This window comes from Ylistrum balloti, unplaced genomic scaffold, assembly GCF_031769215.1.
Source record: "Ylistrum balloti isolate Yb309-2 unplaced genomic scaffold, AGI_CSIRO_Ybal_v1 Utg370292, whole genome shotgun sequence".
NCBI lineage: Eukaryota > Metazoa > Mollusca > Bivalvia > Pectinida > Pectinidae > Ylistrum > Ylistrum balloti.
Window position 1 is genome coordinate 887,447 of NW_026782221.1, and position 27,710 is coordinate 915,156.

A 27,710-nucleotide genomic window follows, 5' to 3' on the forward strand; every position below is an offset into this window, starting at 1 on the left:
CATTTGAGAAAGTTTCAAAGAAAAGAAATTTGATAGCCCTTCAACCTAGAAAGCTAGTCTTCGGTTATACATTCATCCAGAGACTTCAGGTCATTAATAAAATGACATTCAAAGATTTCAACGAATTTGATCTATATGACCTGGAAAGTGGGTCAAGTTTGTTCACTTCAAGAAAGTAATGGCACTTCATGCTAATTACCAAATATAGTATACTAACCATGGATGTTTGATTTCTGGAAATAAGAAGAGACCCAAGAGGGGTCTAGGCACCCAACATTGTTTATCTTCTTTGTTTTTTAGCATACCATCATTATGTGGTGGGTTATTGAAATCGCCTTTGTCTGTGGTCCTTAGTCCGTCCATAAACAATTTTATTATCGGTATTTCTTAATTAATCTTTCTCAAATCTTACATGTAGGTTCCCCTCGGTTCCTTGTTGTGCCCGTTTAATTTTAGGTCTGGTCAGAAAAACAAAATGGCCGAGAGGCGACCATCTTTGATTTTGACAAAGTTTGTTATCGCCGTTTCTTGAGAACAACAGAAAGGATCTTTCTTAAATTTCATATGTTTGATCCAATTGGTTCCTATTTGTGCTTGCTTGATTTTGGTACTGATCAGAAAAACGAATTGGCTGATATGCGGCAGTCTTGGATTTTGACAAGTAAAGTTTTCTTGAGAAGTACTTCCTGATTCGTTTCCGAATTTCATATGAAGATTCTTCATGGTCCCTAGTTGTGCCGGTTTGATATTTGGACTGATCAGATCGATAAGATGACCATCTTGGATTTTGACAAAGAAATCTTCTTATCGTCGTTTCTTGAAATACCACGGACTTGTATAGTCCGTGGAAATACTAAACAATTATAATTGGAGAGGAAATTTTCGCGATTTCCGTTACATATAACTTTGATATTCCAGTTGTACAATACATGTCAATCTTTGAATTATGATAGATTACGATAAAATAAAGCCACGACATTCTGAAAAAAAAATCTGTAGTGCGTTTCGTTCTACCATATATTCCGTAAAATGAACCCGGAAGCTATTGCAAGCTACTTCCGTTTTGGAGTCAACAATCAGTCGTGGAAGTAAACAGTCAAAACCCAAAATGAATGTAATACTTGCCGTGAAGCAGTATATCAGCAAGATGATTGATGAAAGTGGACCGGGAATGAAAGTCCTACTTATGGACAAAGAGACTGTAAGCATACTGCAGTAACGTAATACTGGTCTTTGTCCAGCCAACGTGTGAAACGTCAGACTGAGCAAATAATTCGGTTTTTACAGGATCCGTGAATGGATGTCAGTAATACTGTGTCCTCCCCGGCTAAATATATGAACTGTATACATGATCAGAAAAGAATGAAAGAAATCCATAGTTTCTATTCCAATCGATGCATTTTAAGTTAAAGGATATCATTCTAACAGAAAATAGCATACCTTGAATAATGTCGCATAGTCTGGATAATTGAATAAGCGTTACACATTGCCTTTATTTATAATTCATTGCTTCTCACATTGACCCTTTCCTTAATACTGCAAAAGGAGCGGGTCAGTGTGATTTGTATATAATGTTAAATACAGTCTTTGTCACTCAGCTTCTTTGGCTCAGTTGGTGGAGCCAGTTGAATATCACACCAGAGACCTAGGTTCAATTCATGGTAGGGGCACTTGACTGGAATGTATTTTCCCTGTTCTTTCACATTGGCACTTAACAGAATTCCAGGGGTTGTGGGATTTAGAATCTTGGGTTGCGATTTAGGTAATCTATAGAATAACAGGGGGAGTAATGAAAAAGGAGCATGTCAGTGTGGCTTGATTATCATGTTTAAATACAGTCTATGTCACTCAGTTGATCGATCAGGCATTTTTGGCACAGTTGGTAGAGCTGGTTAGTTATGCCAGAGACCAGGGCTTCATTCCTCAATGTTGCACTTGTGTACTGTCCCTGTTCTTTCACATTGATACCCAATAAAATCCCATGACCCACTGGTTGTGGTATTTAGAGTCTTGGCTTGAGATTTAGGGAGGGGTGGCTTGTATAAATAATGTTAAATACAGTCTCTTTTACTTAGCTGGCTGAGCATGCTTTTTTCGCTCAGTTGGTAGAGCAGATTGAGTATCATATGGGGCACTTGACAGGAATGTGTATTTTCCCAGTTTCGCCATACAAAAAATGATTGAAAACTGAAAATCTGAATGATCAAGTTGTGTCTGTAATCATAAACCAAGACTATATTATTTTATCACAATGGAGGCTCAATCTAGTGACTGGCCATTCTCTAGCCTGACATCTACATTCTACTGTGCTTCACTAAAGGGAAATTTCCCCTTAGTAAAACTAGAAAGTGACATTTACTGTCAAGTTTTACATACAAAATAATATTTTGCCTGTGGGTCCAGTATAGGAAGGGAGGTAACTCTTCTCAGTCTCTGTTACAAGCACATATATATGTATATGACTAGTACCTTGGTGACCTATCATGATCAGATTCACATTTTTTAAATACTCTACTTACTGTTTTATTTTTAGACCAGTATTGTGAGTATGGTGTATGCCCAGTCAGAAATTCTACAGAAGGAGGTATACCTATTTGAGAGGATAGACTCGTCCGCCAGAGAGACTATGAAACACCTCAAATGTATATGTTTCCTCAGACCAACACGTGACAATGTAGAACTCCTAGCACAAGAACTTAGACTGCCTAAATATGGCCTTTATTATATATGTAAGTTTGTGAATGTCGTTGGTTATTGCAAATGTATTCAGGCCTTCTTCTTAAAAAGACTTGAATTATGTAGATATATATATATATATACATGCATCAATAATACATTGCTCTGTTGAATTGTCTTCATTTTCATAATATAAATATTGTCGCATTGCAATAAAATACTATGCTTGTCTTCCAAAATAATGTTAAATCCATGATAATGAAAATGATGTTGAGTTAATTGTCACATATTTGTTGATAATTATAAGTGTGTGGTAATGGATTAATTCCATTCCTAGTACTTTTGTTATGGGATCACTCTTTAATATATCTTATAAGTAAATGTTATCTACTTGAGTCAATAATTTACTTAAATGCTCAGCTGACTTAGTAATTTACTGACACTTATTGTAACTTATGTTTATGATCACCAGATTTCAGCAATGTGATCAGTAAACAAGATGTCAAAGTGTTAGCAGAAGCAGACGATCAGGAAGTGGTACGAGAAGTTCAGGTGAGTACAGAAGCAGACGATCAGAAAGTGGTACAGTAAGTTCAGATGAGTACAGAAGCAGACGATCAGGAATTGGTACAAGAAGTTCAGGTGAGTACACAAGCTAACTATCAGGAATTGGTACAGTAAGTTCAGGTGAGTAGAGAAGCAGACGATCAGGAAGTGGTACAGTAAGTTCAGGTGAGTACAGGTGCAGACTATCAGGAAATGGTACAGTAAGTTCAGGTGAGTACAGAAACAGATGATCAGGAAGTGGTACAGTAAGTTCAGGTGAGTACAGAAACAGATGATTAGGAAGTGGTACGAGAAGTTCAGGTGAGTACAGGAGCAGACTATCAGGAAGTGGTACAAGAAGTTCAGGTGAGTACAGAAGCTGATGATTAGGAAGTGGTACGAGAAGTTCAGGTGAGTACAGGAGCAGACTATCAGGAAGTGGTACGAGAAGTTCAGGTGAGTACAGGTGCAGACTATCAGGAAGTGGTATGAGAAGTTCAGGTGAGTACAGAAGCAGACGATCAGGAATTGGTACAAGAAGTTCAGGTGAGTACAGGAGCAGACTATCAGGAAGTGGTACGAGAAGTTCAGGTGAGTACAGAAACAGATGATTAGGAAGTGGTACGAGAAGTTCAGGTGAGTACAGGAGCAGACTATCAGGAAGTGGTACGAGAAGTTCAGGTGAGTACAGGTGCAGACTATCAGGAAGTGGTATGAGAAGTTCAGGTGAGTACAGAAGCAGACGATCAGGAATTGGTACAAGAAGTTCAGGTGAGTACACAAGCTAACTATCAGGAATTGGTACAGTAAGTTCAGGTGAGTACAGAAGCAGATGATCAGGAAGTGGTACAGTAAGTTCAGGTGAGTACAGAAGCAGATGATTAGAAAGTGGTACAGTAAGTTCAGGTGAGTACAGAAGCAGACGATCAGGAATTGGTACAAGAAGTTCAGGTGAGTGCAGAAGCAGATGATTAGAAAGTGGTACAATAAGTTCAGGTGAGCACAGAAACAGATGATCAGGAAGTGGTATGAGAACTTCAGGTGAGTACAGAAGCAGACTATCAGGAAGTGGTACGAGAAGTTCAGGTGAGTACAGAGGTAAACAATAAGGAAGTTAAATGAGAAGTCTAAATGAATATATTTACCATGTTAAAAATAATCTATATTTATATCATCTGATTCAGACGAATTGATCCTGTAAGACTTCCTCACTGTGTTTTCATTCTTTTGTAGGAGTTCTTTGGTGATTTCATAGCAGTTAATCCCCACTTATTTACACTGAACATTCTAGGCTGTAGTCAGGTAAGGTATTTTGTGTTTTAAATTCCATGAAAATACAGTTTTAAAATAGTATGATTTATGAGTAATATTTGGAAACTTTCAATGGAAATTATGTTTATTTTTTTCATGTAAATTCTTTGTTACAAATGATGTATCATTAATTGTGTACAGTTCCAGTGTTTCTAACGATGATGTGGACTTACAGTTTTCATTATCCCATTGTTATGAATGATATTTTATACTTACAGGCCCTTAATTGGTCCCCTACAGCCTTAACTAGGACGACCCAAGGGTTGACTTCTGTGTTGTTGTCCCTAAAGAAATGTCCAATGATCCGTTACCAGAACTCTTCTGAAATGGCCCGCAGATTGGCAGAGAATATCAGAGTATGTAATCACTGTATAAGAGGCATGAGGGCCTTGGGACATTTTCAATTATTATTAAATAATTGAAAATATGTTCAGTATAGTTCATGTGCAAAATTAAGAACTGAGAAGGGGTGTTAACATATGGATCTTTATTTGTCCAAGCTGCAGTTTTAACAAGTATATGATGTGGTCATGGCATCCTTTAGACTAGACAGTTGATCTATCTCATTCTTCCCCGTAGTAAGGACCACTTCTTCAATGTACACCCCATTGTACGCAAGGTCAAAGTATAACTTAAATAGTATTGTAGAATTACTGTATATACCCCCATGTCTGGTAAAAGGCCCATCCACATTAGATAGTATTGTAGAATTACTGTATATACCCCCATGTCTGGTAAAAGGCCCATCCACATTAGATAGTATTGTAGAATTACTGTATATACCCCCATGTCTGGTAAAAGGCCCATCCACGTTAGATAGTATTGTAGAATTACTGTATATATCCCAATGTCTGGTAAAAGGCCCATCCACATTAGATAGTATTGTAGAATTACTGTATATACCCCCATGTCTGGTAAAAGGCTCATCCACGTTAGAAAGTATTGTAGAATTACTGTATATATCCCCATGTCTGGTAAAAGGCCCATCCACATTAGATAGTATTGTAGAATTACTGTATATATCCCAATGTCTGGTAAAAGGACCATCCACATGATCTCTAGCTGAGAGGTATATTGTGGTTTATGTGTACCAGGGTTAGAACCTATCGACATACACTTTGTACAGTCATCATTTTAATGTTTCTATTTTTAGAGTACTATCAGCAAGGAAGCAGCATTATTTGAGTTCAGGAAGACAGATGTTGCTCCAGTTTTACTGGTATTGGACAGACGTGATGATCCTGTCACCCCCTTACTGAATCAGGTATGCACATAATGTAAGACTGAACAGACTTGTCTGGTGTCTCCCCTAGCTTCCAGTAAGTGATAAGAACAGATTTTTGTACGGATTAAAACACATAAACAAGGAATATCAAATTATTTTCCTTCAACTTCACTGGAAGTCGGAGAAAGAACTTCTATCATAATACTTGGTATTGATCAAAGAAAGCAAAGTTTTTTTTAAATGAAAGAAAAAGTAAAAATTTGGAAAATCACAAAATATAAATTATATTTTCCAATTACAGTTAAAAAGTTTTTAAATTTGTGTTAAACCTGGCTATAATTTACTAGTATTCATGATGATTGATTAAAAATTTTAATTAATTCTGAAAACAGTTAGACAGTCAAATGATGAAATTATTTAATTATCAGTTGTAACGTTAATGAAGGTTGCTGTTGGATCATTGTAAACAGGTATAGATGTTGTACCTTGTTATGACTGATAATGTGGAAAGTGTTTTATATCATTTTATAACTGTTGCAGTGGACATACCAAGCTATGGTTCACGAGTTACTAGGTATCAACAATAATCGCATCAACCTATCACATATACCAGGCATCACTAAAGACCTACAGGAAGTTGTCCTCTCTGCTGAACATGATGAATTTTATGCAAATGTAAGTAATCAGAAGTTAGCAAATACAACAGAAATTTAAGTAGGAGTTTGTCATCTGTCGACTTCACCTGTCAACTGGGTGTTGTCGAACAGTCACTGGTAGAGTTTAGGAACCTACGGTTTTACCTGTTACAGAGTTTGATCAGACATGAGAAGGTCTGGGGTAAAGAAGAACAGACTATATGGAGAAGCCATATATGACTATGCTATAGAATTTGTTGATGTATTCTGCTTCTCTTTCACAATAGCCAACCCTACATGGTAACACACTCGCCTCGGCGTGGAAAGGTAGGGGGTCACCTGACCATGTGGGCTTTCCTTCCACAATGAGACTCCTCATGTGCTTCTGTCCGGACCAAAAGGAGTCATTGCTATAAGCTTGCAGATTGTTTCGCAATTGTTGTAAAATAAATAAAATTCATATGAATGCTACCATCCAAGCCGACATTAGTGATTCATGTAGCTAATGAAACTTGTCTCAGCATTGTGTGGAAACAAATGAAATTTCTGTATAATTTCTTGTTACATAAATTAAATAACAGTTTCAATTGCTGCTTTTTATAAACAAGTACAGGTAATGATTAATAGCTACTAGTGTTTACATAGCTTTCCTTTTTTCAGAATATGTACAATAATTTTGGAGAAATTGGAACAAATATCAAGGATTTGATGGAAGAATTCCAGAAAAAATCCAAAAGTCAGGCCAAGGTGGAATCCATAGCAGATATGAAGGTAAATGTTGCACTGGTACCATGTCAAAATTAGACCCCATTAAAACCAACATCTGGAATTTTAACAAAATAGTTGCTCGCAATATTGTTTATGAACCCCGCCCAAAGAAAATACGATATCAGACCAATGGTTTACTGCCCTGATAGGACGCTTAGTTTATTAAACTATTTTCACAAGCATAATTTCATGTAATTCGAATTTAATTGATTTTGTTCAAACTGTTTACAGTACATTGTTGATATCCACATACACATATACACATGCTTGTTTAATACAATTTTCCTATTTGAAGTTGATTCTACTTAAATCTATTTTAATGTTACAGGCCTTTATAGAGGCCTATCCTCAGTTTAAAAAGATGTCTGGTGCTGTAGCTAAACATGTGACAGTGGTGGGAGAGTTGTCCAGACTAGTCAGTAAAATCAATCTCCTGGAAGTGTCTGAAACTGAACAAGAGCTGGCATGTCAGGGAGACCATTCCGCCTGTTTGCAGGTAAGGTCAAAGGTCACAGGATAACTGAGACCACTTTATGTATACAAATATATATATATATATATGATAGAATCTAGTGAGTAATATCGACTGTATGGTCGAATATTGGTACTAGATCCTTACAAACAAATGTTCCTTGGATGCATATTACTGGGAAAGATATATGATCAATGAAGTTGAAGCAACAGTACGGACAAGCAAATTGTCAAATTTTCAAGGCAAACTGCCCCATTATCAAAACACAAATCTTACATAAATGACAAAGAACATAAAACAAATACAAAGTTATAAATCTAAATCAGGAGTAGTAGTGTAAATTTTGGTGATAATTCCTTCAACTGATGGACACCAAAGGCCCTCCCTACCAGACTGAAAATGAATCTCCGTATGTTTTGCACTCTAGACACTGAGCGTATATGTGAACACAACGAAAACAATTGCAAGTCACACTCCGAGGGAAGTAGTGTACCGATACATCTTGGCCACATTCTAAATGAGCAATTGTTTGATTAAAAATAAGTCGATAAGTACATAAGTCTATAATCAATGAATGCTCAAATTCACCATTTTTGCTAATTTGACATAAAATACAGTTGCACGAAAGATTGATTGCACCAAATTAAGTACCTTTACAGTATCATTTTATTTCAAAACTAACTTAGTAATTGATATTTAACCAACCATTCTGATATACCTGTCTTACAATTTTAATTAAAATTATTTGATTTTAACTATTTTAACTATTTAACTTTTCTTTTTGGATTTATTTATAGAAAATCAAGGGCCTACTAAGTGGAGACAAAACACCACAATTGGACATGCTGCGCCTGGTGATGCTGTATGCCCTGCGCTATGAGAGCCACAGTAATAATGATGTGTCAGGCTTAGTCGAAGGGCTTCGTAGGAAAGGTCTTAGTGAAAAACACAGAGCAGTATGTGGAGTATTAGACAGGTTTTCTTGTTAGGGAATAAGACAAAACAAAATACTCTAAATCACAGAGAATTAATTTGATTTGGCTCTTTCCTTGAAATACACATGGGATATCCAGTACTGTTTGTAAATTTGAAAACATGAAAACAGAAATTAAAAACTGTTTGAAAGATTTTAATTTTGAATGTATTTCATTTGTCTTGATAGGTACTTATTCGGCAATGAGAGGATGAAAATGTTAAGTCAGCTGTCAGATGCCTTTTCTTACTATATCAGTATTAAATTTTCATTGTTCACTAATATGTTATTGTTCTGACAGATGGTGCATGCAGTATTACAATACGGAGGGAGAAAGGCTCGTGGTAGTGATCTCTTTGGTAACCAGGACCCAGTTGCCATCACCAAGAGGTTCCTCAAGGGTTTGAAGGTATGGTTACTGTGAAACTCCAAAGAAATCAAAGCTGGATACAATATGTATAATCAAAAATTAAATCTATTTTTTCTTTTAGCTTTCCTTTGCAGAATATAACTTAATTCTTGAAAAAAGAAAAACATAAGGAATTAGGATTATATGGAAGTCACTAATATGTTCCTACTTTATTAAAGTATAATTTTCAATTATAATATGGTTATAATATTCATTAACTTTGCTTGTAAAAGAAATTGTCTGTTAGTGTGTAATCTTCTACAGTATATGTTATTGTTCTCCCCACATGTATCTGTTGTTACCTCCCACATATATATACATGATAGAGAATAGTCTGTAATCTTCTACAGTATATGTTATTGTTCTGTCCACATGTATCTGTTGTTACCTCCCACATATATACACATGATAGAGAATAGTCTGTAATCTTCTACAGTATATGTTATTGTTCTGTCCACATGTATCTGTTGTTACCTCCCACATATATACACATGATAGAGAATAGTCTGTAATCTTCTACAGTATATGTTATTGTTCTGTCCACATGTATCTGTTGTTACCTCCCACATATATACACATGATAGATTGTATTCTCCTTCTCTGATTTCCAAATAAGAAGTATTTTTTGGCTTGTGGAAGATTAAGGTCCTGGAAAAAAAAATCAGGTGAATTCACTAAGTATCTGTTTTAATTTCAGGGAGTTGAGAATGTTTACACCCAGCACAAACCCCTAATGTACAGTATCGTTGACCAACTTATTAAGGGCAAGCTGAAGGAAGGTGCCTATCCATATTTGGGCACAGGTCAATTAAGAGACAAGTACGTATATCAGCTCATTTGAGTCCAGATTTGATGGAAATGTGTTTGTATATTTCTATAATTTTTGATATGTTTAAAATCAGTTATGAATATGAATACTTCACCCAACCATAGATATCTGGACATTTATTCAGGTTCTGTTTTGTTTAACTATATTTTAACAAAATGTTCCGTTCTCTAGTGTTTGGATTTGGCAGAAAACAAGCTGATGGCTATGCTATTTATAGATGTCTGCCTTTATTTCAAGCCCCTTGTTATGTGGATGATGAAGTTTGTCAGCCCTATATTTTATACCAAAGGATACCATGATGTTAATGATGTCTTTATGTACCCTTTATTTCCAGCCCTTTGTGTTAGTGATAAAGATTGTCTGCCCTTTATTTCCAGCCTTGGTGTTAGTGATAAAGATTGTCTGCTCTTTATTTCCAGCCCTGGTGTTAGTGATAAAGATTATCTGCCCAATATTTCCAGCTTCTTGTGTTAGTGATAAAGATTGTCTGCCCTTTATTTCCAGCCCTTTGTGTAGGTGATAAAAAAAAATTGTCTGCCCTTTATTTCCAGCCCTGGTGTTAGTGATAAAGATTGTCTGCTTTTTATTTCCAGCCCTGGTGTTAGTGATAAAGATTGTCTGCTCTATATTTCCAGCTCCTTGTGTTAGTGATAAAGATTGTCTGCTCTTTATTTCCAGCCCTGGTGTTAGTGATAAAGATTGTCTGCCCTATATTTCCAGCTCCTTGTGTTAGTGATAAAGATTGTCTGCCCTTTATTTCCAGCCCTCTGTGTGGGTGATAAAGATTGTCTGCCCTATATTTCCAGCCCTTTGTGTGGGTGATAAAGATTGTCTGCCCTTTATTTCCAGCCCTTTGTGTGGGTGATAAAGATTGTCTGCCCTATATTTCCATCCCCTTGTGTAAGGGATAAAGATTGTCTGCCCTATATTTCCAGCCCTTTGTGTGGGTGATAAAGATTGTCTGCCATATATTTCCATCCCCTTGTGTAAGGGATGAAGATTGCCTGACCTTTATTTCCAGCCTCCTGTGTTGGTGATAAAGATTGTCTGCCCTTTTTCAGGCCCCAGGATATTGTGGTGTTTATGATTGGAGGTGCAACATATGAGGAGGCTCTGGCAGTCCACACTCTGAACAGATCAAGCCCCGGGGTGAGGATTGTTCTCGGAGGAACCACTGTTCACAACTTTAAAAGGTATTACAAAAACTAATGTCACAGTCGTGACGGCCAACAAGGAAAACATTTTGTGTCAGAGTTAGTAATCTGTACAGTATCTATGAATTACAATTTTGTGTGTCAGAAACAGCATTACTGTTCTGGACATAACACCCATCAAATGAGAAGAACCCTTCATCATTTTATCAAAAAGTCAAATGTCAAGGTCAGAAGAAAAATGTTTGAAAATTGTTTCAAAAATAAAAGCAGAGAGTAGTTCTAAGTAGACTTTATAAAGTCTACAGCTTCATCTTCCATGTAACAACTTCTGAAAAATGTAGAATTTATCAAAAATCATTATTCTTAATGCTATTGTTTCACAGTTTTTTAGATGAGGTAGCACAAGCAGTTGGAGGACAGCCATCTAGTCGGTCAGAGGGAAGGTCAAGACAGTGGTGAAAATTGATTAGTGATGTCACTAAACACAGCCTTTTTATTGATGGAAGGGAAAGTTGAAACAGTTGTGATGATAAAGTGATGACTTAAACACAAAGTGCTGTACAAAAATGATGTGGTTGTATTTCCTTAAGAAACAGAAACAGACACAGAAAGTTCCTACAAATATACTTCTGTATCTATTTTCCTGCCTGGGGATGGAAATGACTTATTCAAAATTATAAGGTTATATAAGATTGTGTAATTACAAAATTATAAGGATATGTAAGATTGTGTAATTACAAATGACTTGTTAATTTCTAATCAGTTATTAGAGAATGAAGATTTGCCCCTGATGTTGATAACCTCAACACACAGCTGTTTCTGTGATGGTTTTCCAGAAGCCTCTTTCATTGACCATGCTCAATATGGCTTCCATGTGTTATATTGCAGGTAAAGACATAAGTAAGTGTTGCTTAGGAAGATAGGTCTAAAAGTTGTTGAGTATGAACTTGGTGACATTGCAAACGTGAAATAATTGCCTGTTTACTTAACATATGGTAACTTTGTTGATTTTTATACACAGCATAGTTCCTATTATCAACACCTTAGGGATGTTAGTATGATTTAACAGAGATGTGTAAGATGACAAAATTCTATAGAGCTAACCACTGTCATGTTTAGGGGTATATGAAGGTTCTATAGAGCGTGACCACTGTCGTGTTTAGGGGTATATGAAGGTTCTATAGAGCGTGACCACTGTCGTGTTTCGGGGTATATGAAGGTTCTATAGAGCGTGACCACTGTCGTGTTTAGGGGTATATGAAGGTTCTACAGAGCATGACCACTATCATGTTTAGGGGTATATGAAGGTTCTCTAGAGCGTGACCACTGTCGTGTTTAGGGGTATATGAAGGTTCTATAGAGCATGACCACTATCATGTTTAGGGGTATATGAAGGTTCTACAGAGCATGACCACTATCATGTTTAGGGGTATATGAAGGTTCTCTAGAGCGTGACCACTGTCGTGTTTAGGGGTATATGAAGGTTCTCTAGAGCGTGACCACTGTCGTGTTTCGGGGTATATGAAGGTTCTATAGAGCGTGACCACTGTCATGTTTAGGGGTATATGAAGGTTCTACAGAGCATGACCACTATCATGTTTAGGGGTATATGAAGGTTCTCTAGAGCGTGACCACTGTCGTGTTTAGGGGTATATGAAGGTTCTATAGAGCATGTCCAATGTCATGTTTAGGGGTATATGAAGGTTCTCTAGAGTGTGACCACTGTCGTGTTTAGGGGTATATGAAGGTTCTATAGAGCGTGACCACTGTCGTGTTTCGGGGTATATGAAGGTTCTATAGAGCGTGACCACTGTCGTGTTTCGGGGTATATGAAGGTTCTATAGAGCATGACCACCGTCATGTTTAGGGGTATATGAAGATTCTTACAAGTGGTTCACAAATAAGCCCTCCCCTAACTAGAATACTAAGCTTTTACACTAGAGAAGGGAGCTTATTTGAGGATAAATATGGTAGATGGGTCCTTACAACTGCTGATGTTATTCATTGGAACATACATAGTCCATTAATCCTCTATATATATTTAATACAGCAAATTATTTATGAACTTTTACTTACATGTCTTTATAAAATATTTAATACAGAAAAGCATTCCTGCACAGTCCCATTGTGTTTATAACAATATCTAGAATAGAACATGGACAATGGTTACTGGTGACCAGGTTGGTCACTTTAATATCGTGGTCATCTAAAGGTCAGGTCAATGGTCATTAAATCTATCTTGTTACATTTGACTTGTTAAACCCACAGAAATCAGTTTAAATTCTCTTGGATCTGTGGTTTTGTGGATTGATGGTAGTGGAACTAACCTGGATCACTAGCAACTCGGTAGCTCGATTTGTTAGACTTACCTGGATCAATAGTGACTCGGTAGTCTGATTTGTTAGACTAACCTGGATCACTAGCGACTCGGTAGCCTGATTTGTTAGACTAACCTGGATCACTAGTGACTCAGTAGCCTGATGTGTTAGACTAACCTGGATCACTAGTGACTCGGTAGTCTGATTTCTTAGACTAACCTGGATCACTGATTACTCAGTAGCCTGTTGTGTTAGAGGTTGAAGAATATTTTGACCTTTCCCTGGCTTAAGCATAGGACAGAGAAATCTCTACCTGAGGAGGAGATTCACAACTGTCTAAGCATAGGCTATGAAGGTTAGACTGTCAGGATTCTCCCCCAAGGGTAGATGTTTCTCTCTCCAACCCTCAAACTAAGGAAGAATCCTTTTTCTATCCTTCATCTAGAACAAAAATTCTATTAATAGAATAATGTGACAAATATATGCAGACAAATATGAAAACAAAATTAAGCAAATAAAAGCTTTTTGTTTTTATTTTGATCAATCTATATTATACATTGTTCAAAGACGAGTGTAATGATCAATCACTGTCATTATGTATTGAAAAATTATTTGTATAAACATAAATGACCTACCATTTTCTTACTATAAAAACGTATCTTCATTTGTCAAAATCAACTAGTCACACCTCTCGTCTGAAATTTACAACTTCAGTTAAGCACATATTAATGTTCTGTGCATGCAGACTGTCTGACCCCAGTAAGGTAGAGACATCTCACCAGAAGTATGGATATTTCTGTCCGATGGCGTACAATTGGAATTCTGGTCTGCATTTTGCCTTTGCCACTCTGCTATAGCTAAACTGATTAATTTTCAAAATATCTGCTGGTATTTTGAACCATTTACGTGTGTAAAATTTGTTAAGATAATATGTACATTATTTATAAGTTTTAACATGATGTATTATTTTAAGATTTTGACGGTATACTTTAACATACCATAAATTTGTTGCTGTATAAAGACAGACCAAATGTCTTTATAACAAATGACATTGTGATCACTGTATATATAAGTTCTTGTGTGTAGTTGATTCCATAGAGGGTCAGTGCAATATACTTACTGTTACATGTAATTAGTAATTCAGTCTCGCGTTTTAAATGTAAGTGTAACAACTTTACTTTCCTACCTAATCAGATTGCCATGGTGATCATAAGTTTTACTTATTACTTAGGTAAGAAGGTGGTGAAAATCTGAAGCTGGTATTGAGGTGGAAGATGTGAAAATTATATCAATGTGTGATGTGTTAAACAAACATACCAAGGTGAAACATGAATGAAGAAAAAATGTCAATGTGTGATGTGTGCAAAAAAATTATACTTATTGCAATGTGAATGGAAAATATATGTATGTATGATATGTATGATAATTATAAAAAAGGTGAATTATAATGGGAATGAAAATAAGTTTTGAAATTTGTGAAAAGACAATATCACCACTGTACATTAGCCATGTTTACATTTTACATCCTTAATGTATAACAGGAGATATGTTTTGTATGCCTGTGTAGATGATTGTGGGGATATGCCTGATCCCAGTCATATTTAATGTTGTTGTGGGACATTTTTTTAATCAAACTTCTTTGTATGGTGTGTTGACCCTTGTTTGTTGGTCAGTCAATAAAACATCTACTTCATTCTAGATATACAGGTTTCTGGTGTCTCCTCAGTTGGATATGAGAGTAGTCATGTGCTCCAACAGTTTAGGGTGTATAAACAGAAGCCAACTAAGATAGAAAATTCTCAGACTTGGTTCATAAATAATAAAGAATACCAGCATTAGAAAGCACTTTGTTATTTTGTTTAAATGGTGACCAACACATTGCATTGACCTGAAGGTGACCAACATACTGCAGTGACCAACATACTGCACTGACCTGAAGGTGACCAACATACTGCACTGACCTGAAGGTGACCAACATACTGCACTGACCTGAAGGTGACCAACATACTGCACTGACCTGAAGGTGACCAACATACTGCACTGACCTGAAACAACATGCTGCACTGACCTGAAGGTGACCAAATACTGCACTGACCTGAAGGTGACCAACATACTGCACTGTAAGGTGAAAATAATTTAAGGTGACCAACATACTGTTGAATTTGTCAACATACTGCACTGTTGATTAACACACTGCACTGACCTAAGGTGAACAACACTGACCTGAAGGTCAATTTTGAAGGTGACCAACATATAATTCTAAAGGTGACCAACATTATCCTAAAGGTGACCAACATACTGCACTGACCTGAAGGTGACCAACATACTGCACTGACCTGAAGGTGATTAACACACTGCACTGACCTAAAGGTGACCAACATACTGCACTGACCTGAAGGTGACCAACACTGTTCACTAATTGGAAGCTGTCCGACATAGCATATGGCCTGAAGGTGACAAACAAGGAGTGCAATAACCCAAAGATGACCTACATTTTGCACTGACCTTAAGGTGGCCAACATAGTGCACTGAAACAAGTCCCAGAGTAAAAGAGTCTTGTGGTGTAATGTGAAAATAATTTAATTCTGTTATTTGTCAAAACGATGTTGTTTTAATAGTTGAAAACATTGGTCAATTTTTCTAATCATAATTCTAGTTTATCCTGTCATTGACTTCATTTACTGAAGATCCCCGTAATAATGATAAAAGATGGTTCCTGTAGATTTGTATAATTAGAAATCATATTTTGATGTTTAAAATTTGTTTGCTATAAATGCTAAATCTACACCAGTATGAATATTCTGGTACAATAATCCTCAAGATCAGCAGTTACAGCCGTAACCCTCAAAATCAGCAGTTACAGCCGTAACCCTCAAAATCAGCAGTTACAGCCGTAACCCTCAAAATCAGCAGTTACAGCCGTAACCCTCAAAATCAGCAGTTACAGTTGTAACCCTCAAAATCAGCAGTTACAGCTGGTGTTTCCCTTGCTAGAGTATCATTGCTTAGATGTGTTGTAACAAGTTTTAGGTACAATTAACGTTTCTAGACAATTTGAAGTGGAATATTTTATCATTACTTTCATTCTTAACAAAATTTCGAAAATAAAATGTGCTTAGTCTATTTTATATATGTTACATTACTTGCAATTAAGAAATAAACCAGAAATTTACTGACAAATGTTATCTCATATGAAAAATATTGATATCTATTATCTGTAATTTACGTTCAGTCTCTCAGCAGACAGAATACTGACAGTTGATTTTGATTAACAAAATCACTCCGTAAAAATATGTCTTCGATACTCCAGGGGTTACGGTGGTTACTTTCTCTCTCTGTACCCCTGGAACCATCTTCGATACTCTAGGGGTTACAGTTACTTTCGCTCTCTACACCCCTGGAACATGTCATGGAAAAATTGGAGGCACAATTGTAATTTGATTGGTTCCAAGTGAAATAAGCTGACCAATCACAGACTGGTGCGCTCCTTTCGAAGATTACAAAGCAGCGACACCGAACTTCAAAGCCATTTCAATATACCGTTATGCGACCTCGAGATTCGTTTGATGTAGATCAAAGGATAAAACCTGTCTTTTCGACTTGTCCGCAAGGTGTCGCACACGGAACCTTCGATTTTGCCATAATATGTTCCAAAGGTGTTGAGAGCGAAACTGATTGTAAATCATGGAGTGTCGAGGATAAAATCGGGTGAACTCTTTAATATTTCCCCGAACGTGTTAATTGGAAGACAACTTATTTCAGCAGGTGCCAACATCCCTTTCATGTCATTCATATACCTGTGTGCTATGACGCATTAGTCGAATTGAATATCAGAAAGCCTAATTGTAAATTTAATTGCGTTTATCAAATTAAGCTTGAACTATGTAGTTTCGGTTTTAACTACATTTGGAATAGCCAATTTATGCAAAATGAAAATCATTTTTTGCAAACCTATGCACAACATGTCCAGGATGTATTTAATTAAGAATTACGCAGTGCCTGTGATGCATCTTCCAAATGATATTTGTACAAGCACCTTGTTGATACATTTTGTACCCAGTTCTATCTGACAAAGCCCATTATTTTAAAGTTAAATAAATCATTGAGTCAATTTCGCATGCAAGGACACCATTTAACATAGAATCTGGGCGCTATAATAACATCCCAACACGACAGAGTATGTACACTGTAAAATAAAAATGACGTCGACGATGAATTACATTTTGTACTACTTTGTCCAGCATATTCTGATTTAAGAAAAAACGTACATTAAAAAGTACTATCATAGATCTCCAAGTGTTAATAAACTAATAGAATTATTTACCTGTAAAAGTGTTAAATCTTTAAACAGATTGGGTCAATATCTGCTATTCCTAAAAGAAAAAATCTCTCTGAGTCAGCATTATATTGGCATGTCATATGAAAGGATTAATTAAGTTGTACGTATAAATGTATAATAACAGTTATCTGATATTTGTCAGTAACTCGTTAAATAGTACTAAATAGATATGTCACGCTGCTTTTTATGTATTGTTTCTATGTTGTTGTCATTACTTCATGACGTCACATGTATACGTGTAGTAACGTCATACTTACGGTATTTCATCACGTAACTGACCAGTACTACATTAGATATATATAATATATATATGTGTGTGTATTTGAGTGGAATTGTCCTCCGCCATCTTGTACATTACATACATGAATTTTGATCATTTAATTACCTATACAATGTACTTATACCTATATGCTGTATTGCATTTTGATACTATAAAACTTGAACACTTTGCCAGTAAGCATAAGAAAAGTGGGACACCGTAATGAAATAACACAAAACAACGCATTTTGTGATAAAAATAAAAAAATAAAATAGTGAGTTGCCTGATTTTTGGCGACCAAAATAATCACTAATTATCACTAATAATCACTAATTAGATATATCTTTTTAAAATGTGAGCCGACATTTCAATCCTGTATGTCATACAGGTAGGACTAGTCGTCTTGCTGTCTTTTCCAGGTGAATTCAAAGTCCAATTTACTCATTAGTGTCAGGTCACCACCACTAATCCCCTCCGACCAACAGGTTCCCTGGCAAAGAGTATAATTGTGTATAGCCCAGGGCATTTGAGACTTTTTTAACAGGCTAAATTAATAACGCGATGAATATTGCATTTAAAAACACATTATATTTTGATTAATGCAATTTTCAATTTTCAAATGATAAAATCTGTAAAAGTGAATCACAGTTCCAATCACGGAAGTGAGCAAAAGATGAAAATCGCAAAACAGAATAAAAATATAGAATGTTGTTTTCAGCTACACAGAAGCTGCCCGGCACTTTAATTGTATACATTGATGTATAATAAATCAGAGACGTATATATGTATGTGTTGTATACGTCTCTGAATAAATGAATGAAAAAATAATATTATTCAAGTACTGGTAAGTAAATTTATTGTGAGGTATTCTACAGTATTAAAAAATGTGATTAATATCAAAATATATACATAAAACAGCGTAGTATGTGTATAAAGTTATTTGCTTATTTTCCATATTATTTTTTAAGAATTTGATAGTATGGTACCTAGTCCATCGTCCAGAGTGGCCTCCCCTGTGACCTCATCGGCAAGATGGCTGCCACGGGCTCATTCAGACAAGAAATGCCACCGCAAGGTGGCTACAAACCTGTAGATTGGAAGCAGCGAATACCAAGAGCATTGTCTGGTAATTTTATGTGAAAGTGAACAGTTTTAACTAAAATCTGTGATCTAACATTAGTGAAAGAATCTTGAACGGGGTCATACTCACTCACCTCTTGAAGACTTGTTGACATTCACAACTATCAGACTCTTGACATTGTGCTAGCACTTTTGTGATAAAAAGGCACATTGTTGTATTAAGCGTTTTGTTAACATAACTATGTTTTCCAGAGCTTCAATAGTACTAATACTACTTTTCAGGAACAATGACCGGCAAATTCGATGGTATAGTCTTTGGGTAAACTGGTAAATTTAATTCCTGCATGAGTCTAGCTGGTATGAGCGATAGCCCGTGTATGACCAAGGCAGAGATTACGACGAAAGTTAATTGAACAGTTTAAGTCTTTAAACATTGCTGATTTAGACTTGTGCATCTCACAAGAAGCAAACTGCTGTATGATATAATATTAATCGTTATTTCGATATTAGCTCTATTGTGCCTTATTCCCTTTGTGTGTGTATAGTATAGACTTTGATAAGTAATGGATTTAGTCTGAAAACAGGAAAAAGTAGATTAAAATGTAAGCATACACTTGAGATTTTTTCCAACTTTGGGAAATGTATGTACATTTATTTACTGTTGAATACTGGTTTTGTTCAATGTTTATCAATTTGGTCATATCTATATTGAATATATTAGATTTTATTTAATTATCAACATTTATTATTGCATGTAGTTCCAATGTTTAATCTGTCAGTAAATACATTTCTCCTGCAACTGGTGCTGCCATTGTCAGAATACACCTTCCACATATTTTTTTGCAGTGACAGAAAACAACTGTATTTTAGCGTGTGTGTTAATTTGACAGAATTATTTTATGAATTTACTTGAAAATGATGTTGAAAAACATATAAAACCTGTTGAAATTGGCAATTACATTTGTTGTAATGAACAAGTTTATTTACAAAAAATCATAAATGAGCTGACCACATGGGAACATTGTACAAGGTTTATGAAGGCTGATTGATAAGTTGTGAGCCTTGTGTTGGAGAAGTTAAGCAGGGACGTCCGTTTTCGTTTCTATTATTCCCCGACTATTTAAGGCTGTTTACCCAAAGACTGGTGTGATTTGGTCAGTTTATGTCAAAGAGATAGCACTCTTAAGAAAAAAAGGCAAGTGACTTTTGCAAAATAGACAAAATTGCTGAAGGAGTAGTGATTCAATATTTGCATAGGAAAGGTCTAGCACCTAAGGATATCCATACTGATATGGTAGCAACACTATGATGATGATTGCTTATCGTATCCGTGACTCTGCTCGTCATAGCAACACTAGGGAATGATGCCCCTTCATATACCCATTGGACCTCTTGTGATAGGACATTTATATGATTTATATGATAATACTTATTTTTATGTTAATGACCTTAGCAACTATACAAAAACTGATCCAAGTATAATAATAATAATAATAGACTTTATTTCAGGTCGATAACACTTTGAGTCAAAGACTCTTCTTACAAGCGGTCGACAGTAAAATGTACAGTATTTACAACAAAGTACATATTAACTAAATTATAATAGCAGAAGGTTAACTCGCCAAATCATTGTCTATTAAACTTCAATATCCTCAGTCTGTCAAGACTGCTATTTTCATAAGCATTTCTGCATTTTAAAGAATTGGTATTGCAAAGCTTCTAAGCGACTCAGAAAATACTCTAGAAATTTATTGACTACTTCTTCCTTAAGTGACAAGCTGCTACTGGATTATTTATAGGTTAATTGCTATGTCTTGTGGTGCAAACAATCGATAAATTTATGATTCTCTAGTTACAGTTTATAACAAGGAGCTCAGTTATGACTGCAGGCTCCAAGCTTAGCCAAGATATTTTATTGTTTTATTTTTTTTTCATGTTTCATTTTTTTATTGACTTTATTTTTGCTTGAGTTTTTACTATTAAACTGATGAATAACAAATTGTTTACTGCACCAAAATCATTTCCCGGCATGTTTTTTTTTTTTTTTTCTCGCCACGACTGCTGTATATGTGTCCAGTATAGTATAGTCCAATAGTATGTTTTCAAGGCAAAATTGTTGCATTTTAAATGCACTTAATGAAATTACTTATAAATGGTTAGCTGGTAATGATAATGAAAATGATGATAATGATAATTAGAATTGAAGGGATATAATGGAACAAAAAGTAAATGTTAAAAACCAAGAAATAAAACAAATGCTTTGATTATGAATTTAAAATCTATTTCTACCGTTGTTTTATTGCCATTTTAAAAAGATGTTGTAAGCTTATTCCATCTTCCAGGGTCCTGAAAGATGGGGCCAAATTTGTTTGCATTTAGAAAATCCTCTTTTCAAGACTTAGATACTGAAAGATCTAAAACTCACCATGGATGGAAATGTTCCATAGTTTTGTCAAAATTGTAAATTTCACTCAACATTCATATTCATGGAGTACAACATATTTCCATTGAAAGACGCTTTCTTTTAATTGACTTTGCTGCAAACTAGCACAAAATTATGTTGATTTGACAGAAAATTAACAAATGCTACAAAATGTTGGGTATGTTCATATATTCTTGATCAGAAATCTTGAGCTGTTATTCAAAAATATTAATGAGGTGCTCAGTGCTTTCTCATTTGATGAAAAACTTGACTGTTCTAATGTTGAATGTGTTTCAGGTGGACGTATCATGCTTGGAGGTTCTCTTATCTGGGGATTTTTTATAGCAAAGAAGAAATTGGTTGAGAGAAGATATATGTAAGTTCAAATGAAAGAGTGATGAACATGGTAGGGTATTTTGTGATTTTATATCCTTGTAACAATTGTCATATGAACACTGAATCTATAGTTGTTAGAGATGTTCAAAAGCCATCTCACTGAAGTATCATTCATAGCCTTATTCATGACACCAGTATATCTGAGATCCATGAAGTCAAGGTCATGTAACACTGTAAAAAAAACCAATAAAAAACAAAACGGGAGGAGGTAGGAAGACAAACAAAGCTGAACTCTCTACCTTTTGAGTATTGAATTTTTGTACATTTTTACTGCTACATTTGCACATGTTTACGGTATCATCTAATGATGATATTGTCTCTAGTTCTACTGGGTGTGGTCCTTTGGTACCTGTCATCCCTGGATGAACAAATGAAAAATTCACGTATTTACACCATCAAACAATAATTTGTACTAACAATGGAAGAGATTTTAAATTTGAATAGTGTGGTCCTTTTTGATATTGAGGAGTTTGGACCAAAATTGAAAAAAAAAATGTGGTTTTAAAATTACTTGAAAGGTTAAATAAACAAAATGGGTTTTGTCATCATTTGGCATGAAAGCCTAGGCACAGGGAATTTCATATGTTGACGATTGGAGAAAAAATCATTTGATTTGAGCTCTAGCGATGGTAATGGGTTACGAGCCTCTTGTTGTTTTGATATAGTTGCCTTATTCATTAACAGATTAGACAAAAGAGAATTGATGGATTCTAGGGTTGCCATTGCACCATTTCTTCTTGCTGAGCAACAAAGACAGTAAGTGTTTATAAACTTTTTGCTTATCATAACAGATGCTTTTACAGTTCTGTTTGATCAAAGTCTTTTATTTTTAGTACATACTTTGTAAAGGAGGCATGTTTACGAACAGGGGTGTAATGTCATTTGATGCAAAGAGAATTTGTGCTTATAGGAAGTAAAAGAGAAAACAATGCTGGATAGCATGTCTTTCAAAATCTACAATTAATAAACTTATGAAATTTCTATGGATTACAAACAAACTTTCAGGCCTAAGAATTAAGATATCTAAATTTTGAATAACCAGAAGTGCCAGCGTATCTTTATTTTGGCTACATGAAGGGTTTAAATGTCAATGGCAACAACATTTTGCAGGTCTCTGTCCTGTCATTTGTTTGATAATATCCTTAAACAACACAGTGTACCTTCACTGCTGAAATAAGACCAAATATAAAACTACCATATCATATGAGACTTCCACTGTATGTGCTAACACCAGTCACTACCGTCTGGTGGAATTAACACCACAGATTTAGGTGCGAAAGTTTCCCAAAAGCATGGACAGGTAATCAAACTTACCTGCAGCCAAATGCGCTCAGCTACAACCAAATTGAGAGGTGAAAATTTACTCTTGGTACTACCTAGGTAATATCTATGTCAAAGTACAGATATCTACAAAATATTGTTGCCTTCTTTTTTTGTTACCTTTCAGCTTTGTGGGTAAAACTGTTATGGTCGAATAACAAACTGTATCTCTTGTTTTATGGTGATGAACATGCTGATTAGACTGAGCAATTTAATGTACACAGCCGTATCTAATGGTAGAATTGAAATGGTGTGGTTACAGGTAGAAATAGAGCTACCTGTGCATTGTGCATTACACCGTTCACCTATTTAAGACATTAATGATTTTTCCTGAAAAAATTAACTTTCATTTTCATTGCTGCGACCTTTAAGAATTTTTGTCATTATATCAATCTGTCTTTTGAAACCAATGACATTTTGCTTATGTTACCTTGATCAAAGGTCATATAAGTCAGATAAATATGTTACAGTCCATTAAACAGTCTAGTGATGTCCTTGATCTTTTTTCCTCAGAGAAATGACAAGATTCAGAGAAAACCGTGACTATGAGAATGAACTAATGAAGGATGTCGATGGCTGGGTAACAGGAACGCTGTTCGGAGAGAAGGTGTATGTGGATGACGAACGGTGCTATTTTCCAGGAGGACAGGAGTTCTATGCTCATAATCATTGGATGTTCTATTACAACAATTATTACAAAAGATTGTCACGATTTTAGATCAATAAATTATAAGTTATAGTGTAGTGATCAGTTTAACATTGTAACATAATGAAACTCCCTGTAATGTGGAAAAAGAAACTTTTTGATGTTTGCTATTTGAATAAATATTGAACGAAACATGGATGTTATCTTTTATTTGATGTATGGAATCTGTGATTGGAAAATGTATTGAGTCTGATGTATGTTTTGAAATATTTCTAATGGTTTTATGAAGATATAGAGCCAACGCCGTAGTCTTTAATAGTGGATTACAATATCTTCGCTGCCCGCCTGGATACCCAAAGGTATGCAGGGGATTAAGGAGAAAGGGAAAACTTAGAGTAAAGATAACTCAATCCAACAGGTCGGGGGGCAGGTTCCTTAAAATTTATTAAGGTAGTTGGTCTACCGGTTTCGCCCACTTAGTCGGCCTTCATCAGGACTCCTTTGTCCCTAGTTGTACCCTTTTGATTTTGAGACTGATCAGAGAAATCAAAATTGTTGGCAGGCAGCAGTCTTGGGTTTGATAAATTAAAGTATGTTATTGCTGTTTCTTCAAAGAATTTCAAATTTCATATGATTAAAACCAAGAACAGAGGAAAGATTAGAAAAGATCCAACTTTTGAAGAACAAATTCAGACTTAACAATTGTGAGTGCAAAGATCCCTTCAGAATCTCTTGTATGTTAGATCAGACTTGTATTACTGCTGGATCATTGTAACATACAAGTTTCAACTGTATATCAAGCTTTGTAAAATCTCACCTGTTTTATGCTGGCCATTTTAGCATACTTGAAACAAAATTATATAGCAAGCATTTAAATATCTGATCTGTATTAGTGCTAAATATCCACAGATGACGGTTTTTGAGATCTCTTTAAAATGAACCAACTCATAACTATTTTTAAGAAAATGAGAGACTTGTATGTTGAGTATCAAAACTCCACAGTTTTCTCTCTTTTTTTGTGTTAAAAATTACAAGAGTTATCTCTCTTGCACTTGGCTGTCTGTCGAACTCTCCTCCGTAAATTCTGCAAGAGTACAGTGTTAGATGTGTAAGATGTTAAACATGGTCTACATCAGTATAATGTCTACTACCGTACTATAAACACTGTCTACATCAGTACAGTAAGCACTGTCTACATCATTACAGTAAACACTGTCTACATCGGTACAGTAAACACTGTCTACATCAGTAGAGTAAACACTGTCTACATCAGTACAGTAAACACTGTCTACATCAGTACAGTAAACACTGTCTACATCAGTACAGTAAACATTGTCTACATCAGTACAGTAAACACATCAGTACAGTAAACACTGTCTACATCAGTACAGTAAACATTGTCTACATCAGTACAGTAAACACTATCTACATCAGTACAGTAAACACATCAGTACAGTAAACACTGTCTACATCAGTACAGTAAACACTGTCTACATCAGTACAGTAAACACTGTCTACATCAGTACAGTAAACATTACAGTAACACTACATCTACATCTACATACATCAGTACAGTAAACTGTTTACATCAGTCTACATCAGTACAGTAAACACTGTCTACATCAGTACAGTAATCACTGTCTACATCAGTACAGTAAACACTGTCTACATCAGTACAGTAAACTTATCAGTACAGTAAGCACTGTCTACATCAGTACAGTAAACACTGTCTACATCAGTACAGTAAACATTGTCTACATCAGTACAGTAAACACTATCTACATCAGTAGAGTAAACACTGTCTACATCAGTACAGTAAACACTGTCTACATCAGTACAGTAAACACATCAGTACAGTAAACACTGTCTACATCAGTACAGTAAACACTATCTACATCAGTACAGTAAACACATCAGTACAGTAAACACTGTCTACATCTACATCAGTACAGTAAACACATCAGTAAAACATTGTCTACATCAGTACAGTAAACAACACATCAGTACAGTACAGTAAGTCTACATCAGTACAGTAAACACTGTCTACATCAGTACAGTAAACACTATCTACATCAGTACAGCAAACACATCAGTACAGTAAACACTATTTACATCATTACAGTAAACACATCAGTACAGTAAACACTGTCTACATCAGTACAGTAAACACTGTCTACATCAGTACAGTAAACACTGTCTACATCAGTACAGTAAACACATCAGTACAGTAAACACTATCTACATCAGTACAGTAAACACATCAGTACAGTAAACACTGTCTACATCAGTACAGTAAACACTATCTACATCAGTACAGTAAACACATCAGTACAGTAAACACTGTCTACATCAGTACAGTAAACACTATCTACATCAGTACAGTAAACATTGTCTACATCAGTACAGTAATCACTGTCTACATCAGTACAGTAAACACATCAGTACAGTAAACACTGTCTACATCGGTACAGTAAACACTGTCTACATCAGTACAGTAATCACTGTCTACATCAGTACAGTAAACACTGTCTACATCAGTACAGTAAACACTGTCTACATCAGTACAGTAATCACTGTCTACATCAGTACAGTAAACACTATCTACATCAGTACAGTAAACACTATCTACATCAGTACATTAAACACTATCTACACCAGTACAGTAAACACTGTCTACATCAGTACAGTAAACACTATCTACATATGTACAGTAATCACTGTCTACATCAGTACAGTAAACACATCAGTACAGTAAACACTGTCTACATCAGTACAGTAAACATTTTCTACATCAGTACAGTAAACACTGGCTACATCATTACAGCAAACACTGTCTACATCAGTACAGTAATCACTGTCTACATCAGTACAGTAAACATTGTCTACATCAGTACAGTAAACACTATCTACATCAGTACAGTAAACACTGTCTACATCAGTACAGTAAACACTGTCTACATCAGTACAGTAAACATTGTCTACATCAGTACAGTGAACATTGTCTACATCAGTACAGTAAACACTGTCTACATCAGTACAGTAATCACTGTCTACATCAGTACAGTAAACACTGTGTACATCAGTACAGTAAACACTGTCTACATCAGTACAGTAAACACTGTCTACATCAGTACAGTAAACACTATCTACACCAGTACAGTAAACACACCAGTACAGTAAACATTGTCTACATCAGTACAGTAAACACTATCTACATCAGTACAGTAAACACTGTCTACATCAGTACAGTAAACACTGTCTACATCAGTACAGTAAACACTGTCTACATCAGTACAGTAAACACTATCTACATCAGTACAGTAATCACTGTCTACATCAGTACAGTAAACACTATCTACATCAGTACAGTAAACACTGTCTACATCAGTACAGTAAACACTGTCTACATCAGTACAGTAAACACTGTCTACATCAGTACAGTAAACACTGTCTACATCAGTACAGTAAACATTGTCTACATCAGTACAGTAAACATTTTCTACATCAGTACAGTAAACACTGTCTACATCAGTACAGTAAACACTGTCTACATCAGTACAGTAAACACTGTCTACATCAGTACAGTAAACACTGTCTACATCAGTACAGTAAACACTATCTACATCAGTACAGAAATCACTGTCTACATCAGTACAGTAAACACTGTCTACATCAGTACAGTAAACACTGTCTACATCAGTACATTAAACACTGTGTACATCAGTACAGTAAACATTGTCTACATCGGTACAGTAAACACTGTGTACATCAGTACAGTAAACACTGTGTACATCAGTACAGTAAATACTGTGTACATCAGTATAATAAGCATTGTCTACATCAGTAAAATAGACATTTTCTGTATTAATTAACAGTCAGAAATCCTGTAAGCAAACTGTTTTGATTACATTTTACTTGAATATCATCTTTAG

At 35.5% G+C, this 27,710-nt stretch overlaps 2 protein-coding genes across 2 annotated transcripts; both read left to right on the forward strand.

The window, feature by feature from the left end:
• Window positions 1-1,102: 1,102 nt before the first annotated feature.
• On the forward strand, window positions 1,103-15,158 carry LOC132553037 (vacuolar protein sorting-associated protein 45-like). The gene is made up of 14 exons (XM_060217241.1): window positions 1,103-1,201; window positions 2,534-2,729; window positions 3,149-3,228; window positions 4,456-4,524; window positions 4,752-4,889; window positions 5,687-5,797; window positions 6,299-6,433; window positions 7,054-7,164; window positions 7,490-7,657; window positions 8,431-8,589; window positions 8,908-9,015; window positions 9,713-9,834; window positions 10,906-11,037; window positions 11,382-15,158. The coding sequence occupies exons 1-14, from the start codon at window positions 1,109-1,111 to the stop codon at window positions 11,455-11,457; spliced, it is 1,698 nt and encodes a 565-aa protein (XP_060073224.1). The 5' UTR covers window positions 1,103-1,108; the 3' UTR covers window positions 11,458-15,158.
• A 3,774-nt stretch (window positions 15,159-18,932) lies between these two features.
• On the forward strand, window positions 18,933-23,970 carry LOC132553039 (NADH dehydrogenase [ubiquinone] 1 alpha subcomplex subunit 13-like). Its single transcript, XM_060217244.1, has 4 exons — window positions 18,933-19,040; window positions 21,714-21,792; window positions 22,497-22,568; window positions 23,646-23,970. The coding sequence occupies exons 1-4, from the start codon at window positions 18,947-18,949 to the stop codon at window positions 23,848-23,850; spliced, it is 450 nt and encodes a 149-aa protein (XP_060073227.1). The 5' UTR covers window positions 18,933-18,946; the 3' UTR covers window positions 23,851-23,970.
• The last annotated feature ends 3,740 nt before the right edge of the window (window positions 23,971-27,710 follow it).

Excerpts from the sequence above, each read along its gene's own strand:
- LOC132553039 (XM_060217244.1), top strand. The coding sequence starts at position 18,947 with ATGGCTGCCACGGGCTCATTCAGACAAGAAATGCCACCGCAAGGTGGC. Across the intron at positions 19,041-21,713 it reads AATACCAAGAGCATTGTCTG|GTGGACGTATCATGCTTGGA; the intron begins GTAATTTTATGT and ends AATGTGTTTCAG. Across the intron at positions 22,569-23,645 it reads CTTGCTGAGCAACAAAGACA|AGAAATGACAAGATTCAGAG; the intron begins GTAAGTGTTTAT and ends TTTTTTCCTCAG.
- LOC132553037 (XM_060217241.1), top strand. The coding sequence starts at position 1,109 with ATGAATGTAATACTTGCCGTGAAGCAGTATATCAGCAAGATGATTGAT. Across the intron at positions 6,434-7,053 it reads ATGATGAATTTTATGCAAAT|AATATGTACAATAATTTTGG; the intron begins GTAAGTAATCAG and ends TCCTTTTTTCAG. Across the intron at positions 8,590-8,907 it reads TTAGTGAAAAACACAGAGCA|ATGGTGCATGCAGTATTACA; the intron begins GTATGTGGAGTA and ends TTGTTCTGACAG.